At 37.6% G+C, this 17,797-nt stretch overlaps 4 protein-coding genes across 6 annotated transcripts; 2 read left to right on the top strand and 2 right to left on the bottom strand.

The window, feature by feature from the left end:
- Nucleotides 1-124: 124 nt before the first annotated feature.
- Nucleotides 125-1,973, bottom strand: LOC108556428 (malate dehydrogenase, cytoplasmic). The gene is made up of 2 exons (XM_017912552.1): nt 1,766-1,973; nt 125-1,214 (listed from the first exon to the last, which is right to left on the bottom strand). The coding sequence occupies exons 1-2, from the start codon at nt 1,766-1,768 to the stop codon at nt 213-215; spliced, it is 1,005 nt and encodes a 334-aa protein (XP_017768041.1). The 5' UTR covers nt 1,769-1,973; the 3' UTR covers nt 125-212.
- An 849-nt stretch (nt 1,974-2,822) lies between these two features.
- Nucleotides 2,823-4,082, top strand: LOC108556415 (replication factor C subunit 3). The gene has a single exon (XM_017912534.1). It carries the CDS (start codon nt 2,958-2,960, stop codon nt 4,020-4,022), a length of 1,065 nt encoding a protein of 354 aa, XP_017768023.1. The 5' UTR covers nt 2,823-2,957; the 3' UTR covers nt 4,023-4,082.
- On the bottom strand, nt 4,068-17,783 carry LOC108556413 (centrosomal protein of 135 kDa-like). 3 transcript variants are annotated; one of them, XM_017912530.1, is made up of 15 exons: nt 17,532-17,783; nt 17,354-17,480; nt 17,017-17,291; nt 16,781-16,958; nt 16,567-16,726; nt 16,313-16,515; nt 15,561-16,246; nt 15,178-15,491; nt 14,918-15,128; nt 14,748-14,863; nt 5,901-6,026; nt 5,688-5,841; nt 5,264-5,461; nt 4,779-5,158; nt 4,068-4,515 (listed from the first exon to the last, which is right to left on the bottom strand). In XM_017912530.1, exons 1-15 carry the CDS (start codon nt 17,694-17,696, stop codon nt 4,152-4,154), a joined length of 3,657 nt encoding a protein of 1,218 aa, XP_017768019.1. In that variant the 5' UTR covers nt 17,697-17,783; the 3' UTR covers nt 4,068-4,151. The 3 variants fall into 3 exon arrangements, with proteins under 3 accessions (XP_017768019.1, XP_017768018.1, XP_017768020.1); XM_017912529.1 differs by having other exon boundaries at nt 15,178-15,503; XM_017912531.1 differs by having other exon boundaries at nt 4,423-4,700; nt 15,178-15,503.
- Nucleotides 7,634-14,629, top strand: LOC108556414. The gene is made up of 4 exons (XM_017912533.1): nt 7,634-8,230; nt 12,537-12,689; nt 13,220-13,422; nt 13,484-14,629. Exons 1-4 carry the CDS (start codon nt 8,204-8,206, stop codon nt 14,475-14,477), a joined length of 1,377 nt encoding a protein of 458 aa, XP_017768022.1. The 5' UTR covers nt 7,634-8,203; the 3' UTR covers nt 14,478-14,629.
- Nucleotides 17,784-17,797: the final 14 nt, after the last annotated feature.

Here is a 17,797-nt window from a genome sequence, read left to right on the forward strand (position 1 = left end):
AGTAATCTATATAAAATAGTTGTTTTTTTTTCATTGTGTATACATATACTTAGGGACCACTACCGGTTATAGTGAGAGCGGAGAATATAAAAGAGTTAAATATAAATAAAACAAAATACAGTAATTAAATAACAAGATTTTGAAAAGATTTCTAATTTCTCATTTGTTGTTCTTTTTGAAGAGAAAATGCGTTTTCTGTTTGTGTTTTAAATTTACAATTTGTTGGAAATTATGTTGAAGGCTTCAGTTCTCTCCTCTTCTAGCTCCTTTCCAGTATTGTTGATCATCTTCTGGGAGAAATCGTCAATTTCTAATCCCTGGACGATCTTCCATTTGCAGTTCTCAATTGTCACTGGGAACGAGAAGATGACGTCCTTGGGAGCTCCGTAGCTGCCGTCGCTCATCACACCCATTGAGACGAATTTGCCCTTGGGGGTGCCCATGAACCAGTCCTTCATGTGGTCGGCCGCTGCTTTGGCGGCGGACATGGCCGATGACATCTTCCTGGCGGCGATGACGGAGGCACCGCGTTTCTGGACGGTCTCGACGAAGACGTTCTTGAACCAGCAGTCATCCTTAACTTCAGCAGCGGCGTTCGTCTCGCTTCCGTTCTTGTTGACGAGAGCGTGAGTGGCATCCGGGTATTGGGTGGAGGAGTGGTTGCCCCAGATGATCACATTGGAAATGTCACCCACTGGGACTCCGACCTTGGCGGCGACCTGAGCTTGAGCCCTGTTCTGATCGAGGCGAGTCATAGCGCTGAAGTTTTCCTTCGGGATGGATGGGGCGAACCTGGAGCAGACCATTGCGTTGGTGTTGGCTGGGTTGCCTACGACCAGGACCTTGACGTCCTTCTTTGCGTTCCTATCAAGGGCTTCACCCTGGACCTGGAAGATCTTTACGTTGGCGGCGAGGAGATCCCTCCTTTCCATGCCCTGCTTGCGGGGCATCGCACCTACGAGGAAGGCGGCGGACACGTCCTTGAACGCCACCTCTGGGTCGGCCGTTGGGACAACTGACCTCAAAAGCGGCAGGGCGCAATCCATGAGCTCCATGACGACGCCTTCCAACACTCCCATCATTGGCGGAATGTCCAACAGGTGAAGCACCAAAGGTTGATCTTGGCCAAAGACATCGCCCTTGCTGATCATGTACAAGAGAGAGTACGCGATTTGTCCGGCGGCTCCGGTAACCACAACTTTGATTGGTTCAGCCTAAAAAAAATTAACATTTAATTCCTTACAACAATGTTATTAAAAAGTAATAACTTTGATTAATTAGTATCAAATTTAATTCATATTATTACTTTTTTTTTATACATTGTAATTTACTTAAAATGTATATTTTTCAACAAAACCAAACAATTTTATTAATTAATTGTTACAATTGCATACTATATATCCAATATTCCAGTAATTACATAATGCTTATTTTTTTATGATAGACGTATGATATACTATCTGATATTTAACTTTCGCAATAATAAAGGTCAAACTATTTAATATATGCAACCAAATCTGCCAATGATGACAAGAAATGCACAACTCTACAAATCCAATTAGATTAATTAACAGCACAGCAATGCAACTATGACCTTGTTAACATTCAATGACTTGTACTATATAAGAAAAGCATTATCAACTTAAAGAGTTTGTTTTATTCAATTAAACTATAATATTTAAAATATATTGCAGCGAAAATAATAAAAATAATGTGTGTTTGAAGAATGCAGTTGAAAACACATAGACAGCAACATTAACCTCACCATTATTCCCGTGTACTTGACGCCTTGGTTACAAGAAGACAACTGATCTGATGAACTCTGATTGTGGTCTGACCGGCCCTCTGCTAACCGGCTGTCTCTGATACGAGAATGGACGATATGCCTATGTATTCGTCCTACAAACTCCTCAAGGTGGCGATTTATCTACAATCACCCAATATCCACATGTATGATTATGACGTTCTTTGAACTTTCCACTGGCAGCTGCCATTCGTTCGGATTTCAGCGGCAAATTCCATTCGGCCAATTGGATGGAAGCCGTCGTCGCGTTGGAAAGAGTAAAAAACATCGGGTTAGCCGTGAAGACTAGATGTTAGAAAAGGAAGGATGTGGTGGAGGAGAAGGAATTTGAACATCGAGAAAAACTCAAATTCCAAACATCGTTGCGATGGGAGGCTTGTACATAAATATTTTTAAACTTATCTGAAAACTGGGCTTGGTTACGTCAGCTCCAGGGGCACGGCCGTCCGGACTTGATTAAATAATCATCCTTATTAAATATTGATAACGAGATTATTTATAATTAAACCCATTTTTACACTCGAAATACATTATCTCTATAATTAAACAGATACCGCTCGAACGAAAACAAATTTCGGTTTTCGAAGTTGTTATTTGGATATCATTGACCTACAGCTCTACTCTGTTTAAATTTACCGTCGATAAACAATTGTATAATTAACATCTTTAGATCAAAATTATTAAAACTTAATGAAAATTAAAACAAAACGCAATTTCAACAAAACCTATTAGTAATTTATTATTTAGTCAATCTTAATCAATTAATAGTGTTTAGATAAGACATGATTAGTAATACTAGTTTTTTTTTAATAAATAACTTATCAAAAACAATTGAACAATAGGTCTAAAGGTTAATTAGAAAATCATGTTTTTTAAAATTTATAATGCGCTTCTACATTCGACTTCGTTTTGCTTATGTTTCAGAAAAAGTTGTATCCTCGAATAAGTTATTAAATAACGGAATATAATAATTAAATCTTAAATAAACTAACAAATTATGTTTGATGCTAAAATCCAATTAAAGAAGAAGTAATTGAAAGAATTAAATGTAATTGGTGCTACTGAAGAACTGTCAAAATGATTTTGACAGTGAAAATAGCGGGAAAACGCAGACCATTCGTTTAAAAACAACGAGATTGTGTTGTAAACAAAGATGAGTTTGTGGGCCGATAAGCACCGTCCAAAGGACCTCCTGAAGGTGGATTATCATAAAGAACAGGCGGAGAACCTGAAGAAGTTAACGCAGCAAGGAGATTTCCCACATCTGCTTGTTTATGGTCCGGTGGGTGCTGGAAAGAAGACGAGGGTTATGTGTCTTCTAAAGGAACTGTATGGGCCTGGAGTTGAGAGACTGAGGATGGAGCAGATGACTTTCACGACGCCCTCAAACAAGAAGGTGGAAATTATGACTGTCAACAGCAATTATCATATTGAGGTGAACCCAGCAGATGTAGGCATCTATGATAGGATAGTCATCATGGATCTGATCAAGACTGTGGCTCAGTCGCAGCAGCTGGATGTTAACACACAGAGGGAGTTCAAAGTCATTGTGCTGACTGATGTGGATGAATTATCAAAGGACGCCCAACACGCCCTGAGGAGGACTATGGAGAAGTATATTGGTAATTGCCGTTTGATCCTGTGCGCAAATTCTACATCCAGAGTAACGGCGGCAATTCGCAGCAGATGTTTGAGTATACGTGTGCCGGCGCCAACCAACGAAGAGATCATCAGCATATTGCAAAGCACATGCAAGAAGGAGGGTTTGAATTTACCGACAGAATTGGCGCTTAAGATTGCGGAAAAGTCTGATAGGAATTTGCGTAAAGCGTTGCTGATCTGCGAGGCCTGCAAAGTCGAGCAGTATCCGTTCAATATAAATCAAGAGATTCCATTGCCTGATTGGCATGTCTTCATCAATGATATGGCCAAGGAAATTGTCAAGGAACAGAGCATTCAAAAGATTGCTACAGTTAGAACCAATTTATATGAATTAATAATTCACGGGATTCCAAATCAGTTGATTTTCAAAACATTGTTGGATGAACTGTTGAAGAACTGCGACGTTGAATTGAAGAGCAAAGTTGTTGAACATGCTGCTTTCTATGAACACAGGATGCAGCATGGCAATAAGCACATTTTCCACTTTGAAGCATTCATTGCCAGGTTCATGTGTTTATACAAGAAGTTTATTGAAGATGTTACCAGCGGTTTTTAATTTAAAATATATAGTATTGTTGTTTTTTTATTTAATAAATATTTTTCGAATTAAATTAAATATTGTCGCAGTTTTATTAAGGGAGGAAGGAATGTGAAGGCACGAGAGATTTTGTTTTTTAAAGCTAGGTCACTCTACATCTGAGAAGTCCTCGATGTTGATGTGCGCGTTGCATTCGTACTTTTCGTGTTCTTTGCAGACGAAGTTGGAGCCACGATCGCAGTCGCACTTGGCGAATCTCACATTTAGATTGTAGACGGGACTGAAGGGACGGTGGGGTTTGTTCTCTTTGTTCTCCTCTTTAAGGTCGTGTGATCTGGAGCTTCTGGCCGCACTGGAAACGTTCCTTCTACTGCTCACGTTTAGGACATTCGACGAAGCCAGATTCTCCGAAACCGATTTGCTCTGAGAGATAACGTGCGGCAGACTCTTGGATTTGCTCTTGGAAATCACATCCAAAGGAACGTCGGTTGTCAGTTCCTGGATCACAACTCTACAAATAGAAGAAACAAGCTGAGTACTGCTTAGAGACTGGGATATCGTTTTGAGGACGAGGACTGCTCCTCGCGGCTGGAATAGAATTGCTCGTTAGTTATTTTTCGACGCAGATGCTTGTTCAGTTGACTATACTCCAACGCCTTCTCCTGGTACGCATCGAGCTGATCTGTGGCTGATGAACTGAAACATGTTTAGAGCACAGCGATCAAGTAAAAGTCGTCACAACAGATTGCTAGCAAATAGTTTGATTGCACTCACAGCTTCCGGTGCAAATCCTCGAGCTCCTTGTTCAGTCTGCTGATCTCGCTCTGCAGGTCCTCGTTGATTAAGCGTTGATCCACCGCTTCTTGTCTGTTCTCGTTCAGGAGCTTCTCCAGATTATCGACTCGATCTTGATCTCTGCTCAGCGTTTTCTGCAGAATCTCAGAATCCCTCTTGAATCTCCCCAACTCTCTCTGCGTCTGCGATTTCAATCCTTCCTGCTCTTGCAGCTGTTCCAGAAGATCATCCTTTTGCTTCTCCACTCTGCTGTACATCTCTTTCACGCTCACCAGTTCAGATTCCATCCGCTCCTGCTGGTTCGTCGACATCTTCAGTTTCATCTCCAAATTTGCTATTTGCGATGTCAACTCGTTGATCTACAAAATCATTATTTACAATACTAATGCCCTCATAGATAGTAAGTAATCAAAATTATAACCATTAATACGAATTATTATCTAAAATCACTAGTATTAACTTACTTGTCGTTCGTAGCTTTTTATCATCTCTGTTTGGTCTTGGATATGTGTCTCGAGATCTGAAGCATGATCCAACGCTACCGACAGCTGCAATTTAGATTCAGTGGCTTGAGTTTCCAAACTGTGGTTGTTCGTCTCCAGCATTGTTGCTTCATGGGAAAGATTTCGGAATTGATCCAACATTTCGCTCCGTTCGATTTCCTTAATATACAAAAAAAAAACAAATATTAAAAAGGATAACAAAGACACAAGATAAAGTGTTAACAATTAAAGATGGAACTATTCAAAAGCAGTGTAAACAAGTAATGGAACATACTTACTGGATTTAGTGAAAGTAATTTCCAGTACAGTTCCATCTCCAATAATAGAAAGACCTTGGAAGGTCGCTCTGCAAGAAATCTAGTGAACGAGAATTGCGAAAACTCACCTTTGAAGTCATCATATCCTCGATGCGCTTGATTTCCGCTACGTAATGTTGCAGCTGCGTCTTGAGGTCTTGAACTTGCCTCTTCGCGATCTCCAGTTCCGCATTGCTGCTTCGGCAGCTCGCGGTGCACGCGGCAAGATCATCCTGCAGACGTCTACCAAACAAACATCTTCAATACCACCGAACATCAACACCGACAACAACAATAATTACCTGTTTTCCAGGAGAAGCGAATCCCTGGACCTCGTCAACGTCTGCAATTCCAAACGCAGATTGCCGACCTCCGAGGAAACGGACTTCAGCTGAAACTCGCGCGAGTTTTTCTCCTCCAAGGTCGTTCTGTTCCGACAACAACAGAAAAAAACCATAAAAATATAAAAGAAATCAAATGGTATCACTTTCCCGCATAACTAATTGATAGGCATTACGCTAATCATGTTGCAATTACTGCAGCAATCGAGGGAACAGCGACCGAACGAGACCTAATGAAAAGTAAACATAAATATTGGTGAGAGAAAATATGCGCCTCGCGTTCGACCTTAATGTTTAAATCGTCATTTGTTTCTACTACACATAATAATAATAAAGAAGAAGAGCGATGTAGTAAAAATTGAAAGACCGTCATTATAGAAGAATGTACTTATATAGAATAGTAATTTAGAAAATTAGCATAAACCACTTGCGTTCAATGTTACAAACTCTGTCGTTAAGACGTGCGTGGTCAACAATGACTAACTGTATAAACTGTATAAGGTAAAGATCCTCGACACAAACGACTTGCAATTTCATTCGTAAAGCATCAATTGCAATCTCAATACACAAGAACAAATTGCTGAATCTCATTCAATAGTTAATTTAATGCTTCGTTTAAGATCACAAATGTTAGAAAAATAATTTTTAAATTTATAATTCTATATTTTTGCTAAGGAGAAATAATTGAATTTCATTCTGAAATTGAAGACAAAAATCATTGAATTTTACTTTTAAAATGAAACAACAAATTGTTTAACCTGATTCTACAGTCAATACAATATTTTACAACCGTTTTGGATAAAATCCATTATGTGTTTCTTTTCTGTTTCGCGCGCCGTTTTGATTAATTATTATTCTATACGTATACGAATTTGTTTAATTTAAATCCATTAGCATGATGTCTTGTGTTTTTTACATTGTAATTTTATAATTCGACGATGATATGAATAATATTAATAGTGAAACTGCGGACAGACAGAAAAAAAAAACATATACATTCGGTTTACGAATGCAAAACAGGTCTCTACGTACCATATCGATTATGTATTATATAAAATGTTTATGTTATTTATGTTTAAAATAATTTTATTCAATTATTTCTGCATGAATTATTTTTTTAATAGAATTTCAAGTATATAATCATTTTGGTAACTAATGGTTACACAATTGTTAGTAATTTAGTGGTACGATGTGTGTATGCAATCTTTTAAAAAAGTACAAGAAAAAACGAATATTAATAAAGATTAATAACAAATAACTTTTGTGGTAATTCAATTCTTCACCAATTTTATTTTGGTAACAAGTTAATGTTTTATTAAGATGAAGAGTTAACATGTTAATAAAAAAAACTAATTTTTATTTTGATAAATTAATTAATCACCAAAAAAACACAATTTCGGAAATTAAGGATTGAATACATCTTAATTAGTTTACAAAAAAGAAGAGAAAGAAGCTCAAGTGTATAATAAGTAAATTTTAATGACTTCTTTTGAATTCTATTTATAACGTCTTCAGTTCCTGTCCTCAGGTAAAAATTCAACGAAAGTGAAAGAAGTGGAATTTTGCTAATCGTTAAAATTTTATACATTATGCTGATGGAAGTGCAAATTATAATTAATGAATTATTCAATAAAAAAAAAACAACTAATTTTGAAGAATCTGTATTGCATGCGGAAGGAATGGGATAAAAGAATAGAAAACAAACGGTGTTTTTGATTTGGAAATTGTAGTGGAATCGTGATGTAAGCAGCAGCAGCAGCAACCGAAACCTATACGATTCGAGTCGAATTTGTAATCATTTCACTTTCGTCCGCGGCGCCTGCAATCATCGAATGATGAAGAGGATGATCGTGATGATGATGCTACCTACTACAACGACTGCCACCCGATGACCCTCACCAATTGTGCCATCAAACGCGCGACGAGAGTGAAAGTGCATGAAGCGCGGAAAGAGACGTCGTTCAAGTAAAAAAAAGTAATAATAATAGTAGTAGTAACAGTTTGACATTGAAAAAGGCAATTCCCACTCGAGCCGCCTCCTCACCACTAAGTTCTTTTTTTCCTCTTCTTACAAAGACACAAACCACCGTCGACGACGTCCGTTCCTCGTGTTATTCATGTTTGAATGAAGAGTGTGTGCCATAGAAATGAGTGGGCGCCGGTCGCGCGATATCTAAGAACAATTACATATCACGAAGAAAGAAATTAAATTTGAAGACGACGATGAATTTTCGATTATCGATTCAGTGATTATTGCAGCTGTGATGAACGGATTTAAGCACTTTTTACAGGTGAGTCCATATCAAAATTTCAAAATAAAAAAATGTTATTCGAGCAAGTTACGCAACGCGCTGAGATGAATTCCCGATGAGATGCGCCGCGATAAACAAGCGATGAATACCGGTGGAGAAGCGTCAAGGACGGCGGTGCATCTGCTTCGCTGATATCGATTGTCTTTTTCACGAGAAACAATCGAATAACAAGAAGGACAATTGAAAGTTAATACATTTCCATCGACCATATTATACCTTTTACTGCAATCTCTGGTTAATTAGATGCAAAGGTTACATTTTTTTTCAATTTATCAATTCAGTTTAAATAAGATTGAACTCAGTATTTAGAACAAGAATTACATACATTGTAAAAATCTACATAAGTAAAACTTAGACTTAAAATATAAACTAAATACACATAATAAATGTTTACAAACTTAAATTTTACAAACAACATACAAACATTTTTTTCATAAAATATAATGATTATGTACAAAAAAAATCGCAAACTATACTATCTATTGATTATTATTTATAGTTTCTTCATAACTGCATATATACTTCAAACCTTCCCGAACAAGGTCATCAATATTTAAAAAAAAAATGTATCCAAAATAAATATGTAATGAAATTTCTTCTAAACGACGCGAAAACTACGAAACATTGTATGTTCAAATGATTATCGAAATGCACGAACTTTTACTTTCGATTCAAACTTAATAAATCTTACGAAATCCGTTACATCATTTATGTTACACAAATAAAAAAATTGAAAAACAAAATAAAAAATTTAGTTACGTTTAACAAAAGCAACAACTAATCTATTAATTTAAAAAAATCTAAATTAAGTAATCAGTTTCATATTAATTTATTGGAAATCATAATTAGTTAAATCTTTCAATGCTTTTAATTTTAAATGCTAGCAAATGGATTTCCAGATTGAATTATTTGTATTGCCTGCAAATCCAAATTGCTAAGCAATATTCGCTACTTTCAATTTTGTTTTGGTAATGATCGCCGATTTTCTCAATTACCACCAAAATTTCCTTTTTTTTTTGCTTCTTTGGAAAAAAAATATCATTTCTTTCTAATAACATAATTACAAATTTACTCAACTGATTCGCGACACCGAATTACCAAAACTTTCATGCTTCTTCCACACACATTTTGTTTTGTTGTTCGTTCGGTTCGATTCGATTCTTTTGCAACAGTTATTGCGATCCATATTTTGTTTTGTTTGTTTCACCTTTACAACAGTTCTTATAGTTATAGCAGTGAAAGTATTACCTAACCGCTAGGATCTATTGTCTCCGCTCCGCTCTTTTACCACTTCCTCTCCGCGTATACATAAATAATCTTTATTTTTTTTGGTAATGCGAGTCATCATCATCGTTCTCTTCCGAATCCGGTAAATTCGACATTCGAAAAATTTATTATAGACGTTTACACACAATTTCTATTCGTTATTTGAATATTTGAATTATTAAAATGTGCGCTGCGCGAATTTCTCGCGGAGAGAAACGTTGCGTAATCCGAAGTTTCTATCTGCCAATCATGATTGCTAATCAATTACCTTCCCTCGATCACCTACCAATTTGGAACAAAATCAAGTATTGCGTAATAAACAAATTTTAAGACAAATTACTTTACTCGAAATCTCTATTTAAAATGGTGCAGCTTTATCTTGTTCTATCGAGTGCAAGTCTTTCTTTGAACGGGAAAATTACGTTCACCTTCAATCGCATTCCATATTTATGTTTTTGTTGTAAATATTGAGCGCAATTTACACCTCGTTCATTAATTATTCATGGTGGATTAGTATTGAGTCATGTGTGATTAGTTCTAAGAATGCCACCGCAAACGGATTCAAAAACCTTGCAACACCCAACAATCAAATAATGCGGATTTTCCATCGACTGAATATACTTCACCCCGCATTGCAGTCACCTTACACGTTCTTGAGCAATACGAAAGCACGATTTTCGTGATTCCGATTGCTTCATTCTTCGGCGAAAGATTCGATTCCAACAATTCTTATGCAAATAATTATCATTCGTAAAAGGCTTTGCGGTTTTCAATCATCTTACATTTAATTATAAATCATACAATTTACAGAAGAAGTAACAATTCTAAACATGAAGAATTCAACTAATTGACAGACTAATTGTCAATTAATAATAATAATTTTGAAAGTAAGCTCGTAAGTATTTTTTTAACGAAAGTGTAGCCAGTAGTTCAAGCGAAAGTTCTGAAGTTATATGAAAAAATTGTTCGTAAACAAGTAAAACCCCCAATTGATAAAACAAATTCGTCAGGAAGTATGGAAGAATTCAATTGGATAATAACAATATAAAGCCATTTAATGGATCAACGATTTATTTGGCTTAGAAAAAAATAGAGTCAAACTAAACACTTCTTTATGTCAGCACTCCGACTTTTCGGAATGATAATAAAAGAAGCAAATAGATATGCAGCAAAGAAAGTAGTCTTTAGAATTTATTGAATTATTTTTTAATGAAACAATTCAAACCTTCCGTTATATAACTAATATTTTATTCATATGTCAAAGGGTTAACATTCAGCCGTTAGTTAAAAGTTAATATTACCGTTATGAAATTCAATGTACGGAACCAACTGTTGTTGCTCCTTACTTTCCGTAAATTTGTAATCAAAAATCGATGCTTTCCTTTCCGCAAAACCAACATTACACAAATAGGAAAAATAATCGAAAGCCGTATGAATAAATAAGTTACTGTTTACCGGCAAGAAAAAATCAAGTATCCGAGGGAATCCTACGAGACTTGCATTCCGCAAGAAGCTTTCCATTTTCCCGATAAATTCTAACAAGAAAAAAAAAACTAAATAAAACTGAGAAATATGATAATGATATTCATATAATAATTGCAGTTTGCTTCAATTGTGTCGTAATAATGAATCGCATGAAATTACGATCTGTTCACTTCAAGTTCGACCGCACTTAATTCGTATTAAACGTTGCGTAACGGAAGGCGGCACGTTATGTAGTCCACGTTACGTGTAGCCATGGTTACAAAACAAACAAATTCACACGCCCAAAATCGGTTTGGACATGTCTCGATTGGTAATTAAATATAACAACAATTATTGAGTTGTGGCTTCTTCCAAAACGTAATTTTAATAAATAAAAAGTATTCGTAGAATTTTCAATTATATGAATTACAAATGAAACTAGTTTCATTACGTACGAAAATTGTATTTGCAACAATTATATAATACATATCATAAACCGTTTTGAAATTGTTTAAACATAGAAAAAGAGATAGGAAACGATACAGTTAACGTTATATAACATGTCTTTACACTCCCACAACCAATATGTGCATAATTTGTACTTAATGCATGTAAAATTTCTAATAATATATCAATAAATCAATTTGTAGCGCTGCATATTTAGTTTTTTGTTTCGGGAGAAATTTCTTGACGACGAATTCAAATTAAAGCAACGACTTTCGACCTTTCCATATTTTGTTTTGCACGCATTCAAAGCAGATAGTCACGAACGAAATGTACTTGCAATGTTTCGTTTCATAACGATGGTTATGCAATGCACCGCGAAATTCATGATCTTGATCTCTATAGCAACGAACAAATATAAAAAAACACGAAAGTGTTTTGAGGACGACGATGGATGAAGAACGAACGACGAAATAGGAAAAGTCGGCGGTGGCATAGGTCAGGTTTCCAAAGCAACGCAGCAGCTTCCGATCTCACGTGGGTCGAAAACGATCCCACAAAGCAATTGCATCACAAAAGCCTGGATCTGCATAGCGGTGTGAAAGCGATTCCATTTTTTTTTTTGCGACATGAGCAAGTTAAAAAACAATTGATGCTAATTTTGGTGTCGCCATCTCGGAATTAGGAAGTGTCTATTTCTTGGAAGTCCATCTTCGGCAAAGGCGGACGGGAAAATATGGGGAGGCACACAGTTAATTAACTATTTTCCTCGCTTTCTTCTGTCGTTACATAAAGTTATTGCTGCTATACATATGGACGCGCCTTTCTAAAGCTACAGGAAAACCATATTAAGTGTCGTTTTGCGACGCATATAGATGACGCTCATTACATTCGCCTTCCTTACTCCTGCCAACCTCTTCACCTTTTTTTACAATACACAATTCTTCAATGGAAATAAACAAATTCTATATTAAATTATTTAGTAGAGCATTGAAACAAAAGTACGAATGCAACATGAATTGTCATGGTTTAATAATAGTTTAATAATAGAATCTAAAATAAAACATCGCAGTACAACCAAACAACAAAGTGTAATCTTCATCTTTTTCAGATAATTTGGATGCTGGCGTGGATCGAATGGGCACCTGGTGCGGTCGTGGCTCCGCCGTGGGCGGATCCCAAGCTGAATCCATGTGCAAACGAGCCTCGAGGATGGCAACTCCTCTACTGGCCGCCAGACGGAAAGTGCTACAAGATATTTCAGGTACGTGACCCTCATCGAAACCACGAGAGGAATTGCATCGAAACAGAAAACAGATTGCATAAAAATGCAGCTGGGAATGAGAATCGCGCAACCATCTGGTTACTTATGCAGGGCAGACGGATGTCGGCGTATTATGCAATTGGCGCGCGCTTCATCGACGCCGTCGCAATTTATTAATTTCATGCGTTATGTAATCACAGCGTAATAATAATTCATTACCGTGCGCAAACGACGGTTTTATTACGAGTTGGAAATAATGCACCTGCCATTGACATTTCGCAAATCTGCAAAGAGACCTTCTCTTCTTTGATGCAATAAAACAAACATAACCAGTTTACATCAATATGTCTGTCGTTTTAACGTTTATGTAATCACTGTAAAAGATTCAAGAGCATCTAACAATTTCCACTTTTTAAACATTTCTTATAATTTAATGACAATGTATTTATATTTTTTAATAATTTCATGTATATTGCTCATTCAAGTTGCAATTGATAAATATGATCAATAATGTTAAATTCTGTTGATAGTTGGGTCATCCGTGTCCAGATGACATGGAGCTGAGTCCAGCAGCTACAACTGCAGGTGCCATACAAAAATTATCAGCAGAGTGCAAATGTCCACCGAAGACAGCGCAATCGGCGCGCGATGGAAGATGTTACGAGCTCTTCACGTCTGGGCCTTGCGAAAAAGGCCACTACTTCGGTCCAGACGAATACTCTACAAACTCCACGTGAGTCTACATCTTCCGTATTATAACAACAAGTTATTAAATTACTTCTATATTGTTTTAGGGTGAGACGACAGTGGGGTATCTGCAAGCAATCGAAGAAGTGCGGCAAAACGAACGAAGTGTTTTGGCCAAAAGATGGCAAGTGCTACGACAAATTAACGAGAGGGCCTTGTCCGAGAGGGCAACTTCTAACGGTGGGCAGCAACGATAAATTAGCAGTGTGCAAGTGCAACGATAAATACGAGCTGGGGGATTACAATTACGGCGGTGGCAAAGGGTGCTTCCAACACTTCACCAAAGGTCCGTGCACAGAACGAGGACATCTCTTCCTACCGGACAAGACGTGCGGATGCAGTGAGCAGCTACCGCACTACCACAATACGACGAAGATGTGCTTCGAGATCGGTAGCATAGGACCTTGCGATATCGGAGAGCACTTCCAACTGGACGCGACGGGAAATAGGGGGTTGTGCGTCTGCAAGAAGAACAACATCCGCTACAAGGGCGATTCCAAGTGCTACAGACCGTACACCCAAGGCCCCTGCGAAGCGGGTGATATTTTGGTAAATGCGACGAGCTGCATCTCGAATCCGTGCAACAAGAGTCACCTCTTTTTCCCGGAATCTCAGAGGTGTTACCGAATCGGCACGAGAGGACCGTGTGGCGCCGACAGGGTAGTAACTTTCGACTTTGAAACGCGCCCATCCGTTGATGGGATTTCGTACAACGGAGTATGTGGATGCGAACGGGACACCGGGTGCTTTGTGAAGAGTGAAAACGAATGTGGGGATCGTGAGCCTGATCGAGTGCTTTTCCGTAAGAAGTGCTACAAACTGTACACGCAAGGGCCATGCTCCCGCGGTGCTTGGATCCTTCCGAAGAGGGCAAAGAAGGTTGACGAAATTTGGACGGAGAAGAAATCGCGAGACGGTTACTGCGATTGCATGCCGGGTTACACGAAGATCATACGCACAAAGAACGAACGTTTGATTGCCGAGTGTTTATCACCGACGGTGCGCCTCGCGGAATACTTAACAAGGAACTTTGTCAATTAAGCCCATTGTGTTCAATTACAAATTTATAAATTATATAAACAATATCGACGACGCTATATTTACCAAATAACGCGTAGTGTGTATAGGATAAGAGTAGAATCTTATTTAATGCAAAAAAAGAAGGAACGATTCAACCTCATCACAACAACAACAACAAAAACTGTTTTTACAAATATTTATAAAAATAAAATAAAAACTTACCTGAGATTATAATTTTTTGAATTTAAATAATGTTATTTATAATTTATATTAAATACAAAAAGAACTTACGTGACTTTGTTTTTGAATTCGGAGACTCCGTCCTCAAGACTGCGAATCCTGGAATCCTTGCTAGCCAGATCATTCTCCAAAGCGACTATGCGCTCAGTTTTCTCATCTAGTTTCAACTGCATTAAACACATTAATAAGCATCTACAAAATAAATAACACTGAAGACTCACCAGAAGATTATCCTTCTCCCGATCAAGCTCCACGAGATTCTGCCTCAACACCTGAACATCCTTTTTCAGGGCGTCGATTTCCCTCTGCAGCGTCGCCACATTATCGCCGCTCGCATTAATATTCCTTTGGTACGATTCCAGCTGATTCTCGGACTCGTTGAGCTGCCTCTGCGAGTCCTTCAACGCCTTGTCTGTTTGCTCATTGAGAATCCTTAAAATTAATGTATAAATTACGTTCATAATTCATTTGGACAACTCACTTCAATTGATTGTAGGCCGTGCGCATTTCCGTTAATTCCTCGTTTGTGTTCTTCAGTTGCCCCTTCAACACGTCCAACTGGTCTTCCAAGCTGGCGATGGTAGTTCTACGACTACCTTGGTTTTGCACCAAATCCCGCTTTTCCATCTCGTGCAATCTTATGGTCTTCTCGCTCTCCTTAAGCATCAATTTATATTTATCCACTTCGTTGGTGTGAAGTTCGGATGTTGCCTTCAAACGCTCTTTGATAGCGTGCTTTTCGTCCTCCAATTTATCGATATCCGCCCTCAGTAAATCCCTTTCTCTCTCCAAACGCTTCAAATTCGTCTATACATCAATTAATTAAAAAAAAACTAAAATAGATAATTTACCAAGAAAACTTACTTTTAAGCTTAAATAATCAACACTATCGGTGCAATCCTGTGAGTTTTCCAAACGCAACATCAGGTTGTGCTTTTCCTTTGCCAATACCTGATTTTCTTGCCTCAGTTGCAAGATTAAATTATCTAACTCATTGATCCTCTTCATCAAATTACTATCAGAATTCGTTGGTACGAACTGAACATCGTGCGTTTTATGTTGAACATCTTGTGTTTTGTACACATTCTTAAACTGCTCCACCAAATGTTGATACTCTTTGATGTAGAAATCGCGCTCGTTTCTGAGCCTATCCACCGAATTCGTCTTGTGCGGATACCTTCTATCCAACTCCTCGTCGATCATGCTTTTCAGCTTGCTCACGCACATCCTAGGATCCTTTATCCAGTCGTTCACGCTATCCGAATCCAGCGGAGAAGGTATTCTCTTATCATCCGAATATAAATCGGCATTCCTCGAGTAAGATTCGATGGTTTTACGCGTCGGTGATGTTTTATTATGTCGTTTCGGAGATTTACTCTTCTTGTTTGGACTTTTTGGAGGACTCCTCTGGCGTCTATGATTCTGATCTGAATCCAACGTGCCCATCGCGTAATGCTCGCTGATACAATGCCCCTTAAGCTCAGCGATTGTCCTCTTATGCTCGGCAGATTCTCTCACCAATCGATCAATTTCCAAGTTCAAATCTTTCTCTGCGTAAAAAAAGACAAGAATATAGTTATTATTACAAACGCAGTTATATAAAAATCAAGATTTACCAATAATAGAAAACTTGTTAATCTTATCTGTAAGCCTCTTCTTGTCGTCGAGCGCCGTAGTTAGGACGGACTGCAAATGTCTTTTTTCAATCTTGACAGCCTCGACATCGGCAATTAGACTTTCCTTTTCGTGTTTCAGATCCATCACCAACTTCTCTACCCTCTGAAGTTCGATCATCGTGTTGTGCATTTTCTCCTGCAACCTTTACGCAATTTCAATGTACAATTTCTAAACTTAATAGGAAAATAAATACCTTGATACTTTTTTGCTGTTGTTTTTAACAGTCGTGTTGCATTCCTCCTCTACCGCTAAAGCCATCTGATCGATGTCCTTCAATTCCTTCTCCAGCACGGAATTTCTCTCCGCCAAATGCAGAGCGTGCTTCATAGCATCGTGCTGCTTACATCTTGAATCTGCAAATCGAATCATCAATCATCCATCAAATAAACAATATTAATTGATCAAACCTTTCAGCTTAATTTCCAGTTCCATTTTCTCCTTGTACAATGAATTAATTTCATCCTGCTTGTTCAATAGTTTCACATTGATGTCTTGGTAACAGCAGTCCCCATTAAGGACTTCCTGTGGACGTCCCCCTTGCAACAAATTACCCAACCTCCCAATTTCCTTCTCACGGTTGATCAACTGCAAATACACAATAAGTTTATTTTTCTTCTTTTTTTTTAATATATTGTAAATTTACCTTTTTCCTTAGGTCATCATTGATCTCTGTTAATTCCAAATGTTGGTCCTTCAAACGATTCACTTCCCTGGTCAAATAGGCCCGCTGCTGATCTGCCAGAGCCATAGCCGAATTGATTCTGCTGCTGTCACATTTTTTACCTGTCTGAGCTGTCAGTGACACTGTTGAAGATCTGGGTCTCTTTTCCATCTCTCTGATCCTCTCCTTCAGCTTCCTCTCATTTTCCAACAAATCTCTCTTCTCACCCTCCAAGCTCAAAACTTTCTTTCTCAAATCTTATTTAAGAACAAAACATAATTAATAAAAAAAAATACACAAGTTTGCTCAAGTCACTAACCCTTCTTTTGTTTCTCACTTTCTTCCCTCTGTCTCAATATATCTAAGTGAAGATCATTACATTCTTTCATCAATTTAGCATTATCACATTTATATGGTTCAGCACCAAATCTGAGATTGTCTCTTTCCTAAAACACCAAATTGTTTCAACAATGGTTAAATCATGCAACATTTAGTACCTGTAGGGCATCTTTTGCTATTCCCATGTACTTCCTGAGATTTTCAGTTGTTTCAATCAGATCAGCCAATAGCTTCTCTACTAACAAAAGACAATCCGGATTCAGTGTGTACTTGTACCCAAGATCAAGTAGTTGTCTACACACGTTCTCATACCTTTCCTCCATAATTAAAATCAATAAATAAACAATAAAAAGAAAGTAATTAAAATGAAAAACTTAAATATCGTTAACTCAAACTTATCATGGTTATGTTCTTTGTTTGTATT

Source organism: Nicrophorus vespilloides, unplaced genomic scaffold (assembly GCF_001412225.1).
Source record: "Nicrophorus vespilloides isolate i.1.1-1 unplaced genomic scaffold, Nicve_v1.0, whole genome shotgun sequence".
Taxonomy (NCBI): domain Eukaryota; kingdom Metazoa; phylum Arthropoda; class Insecta; order Coleoptera; family Silphidae; genus Nicrophorus; species Nicrophorus vespilloides.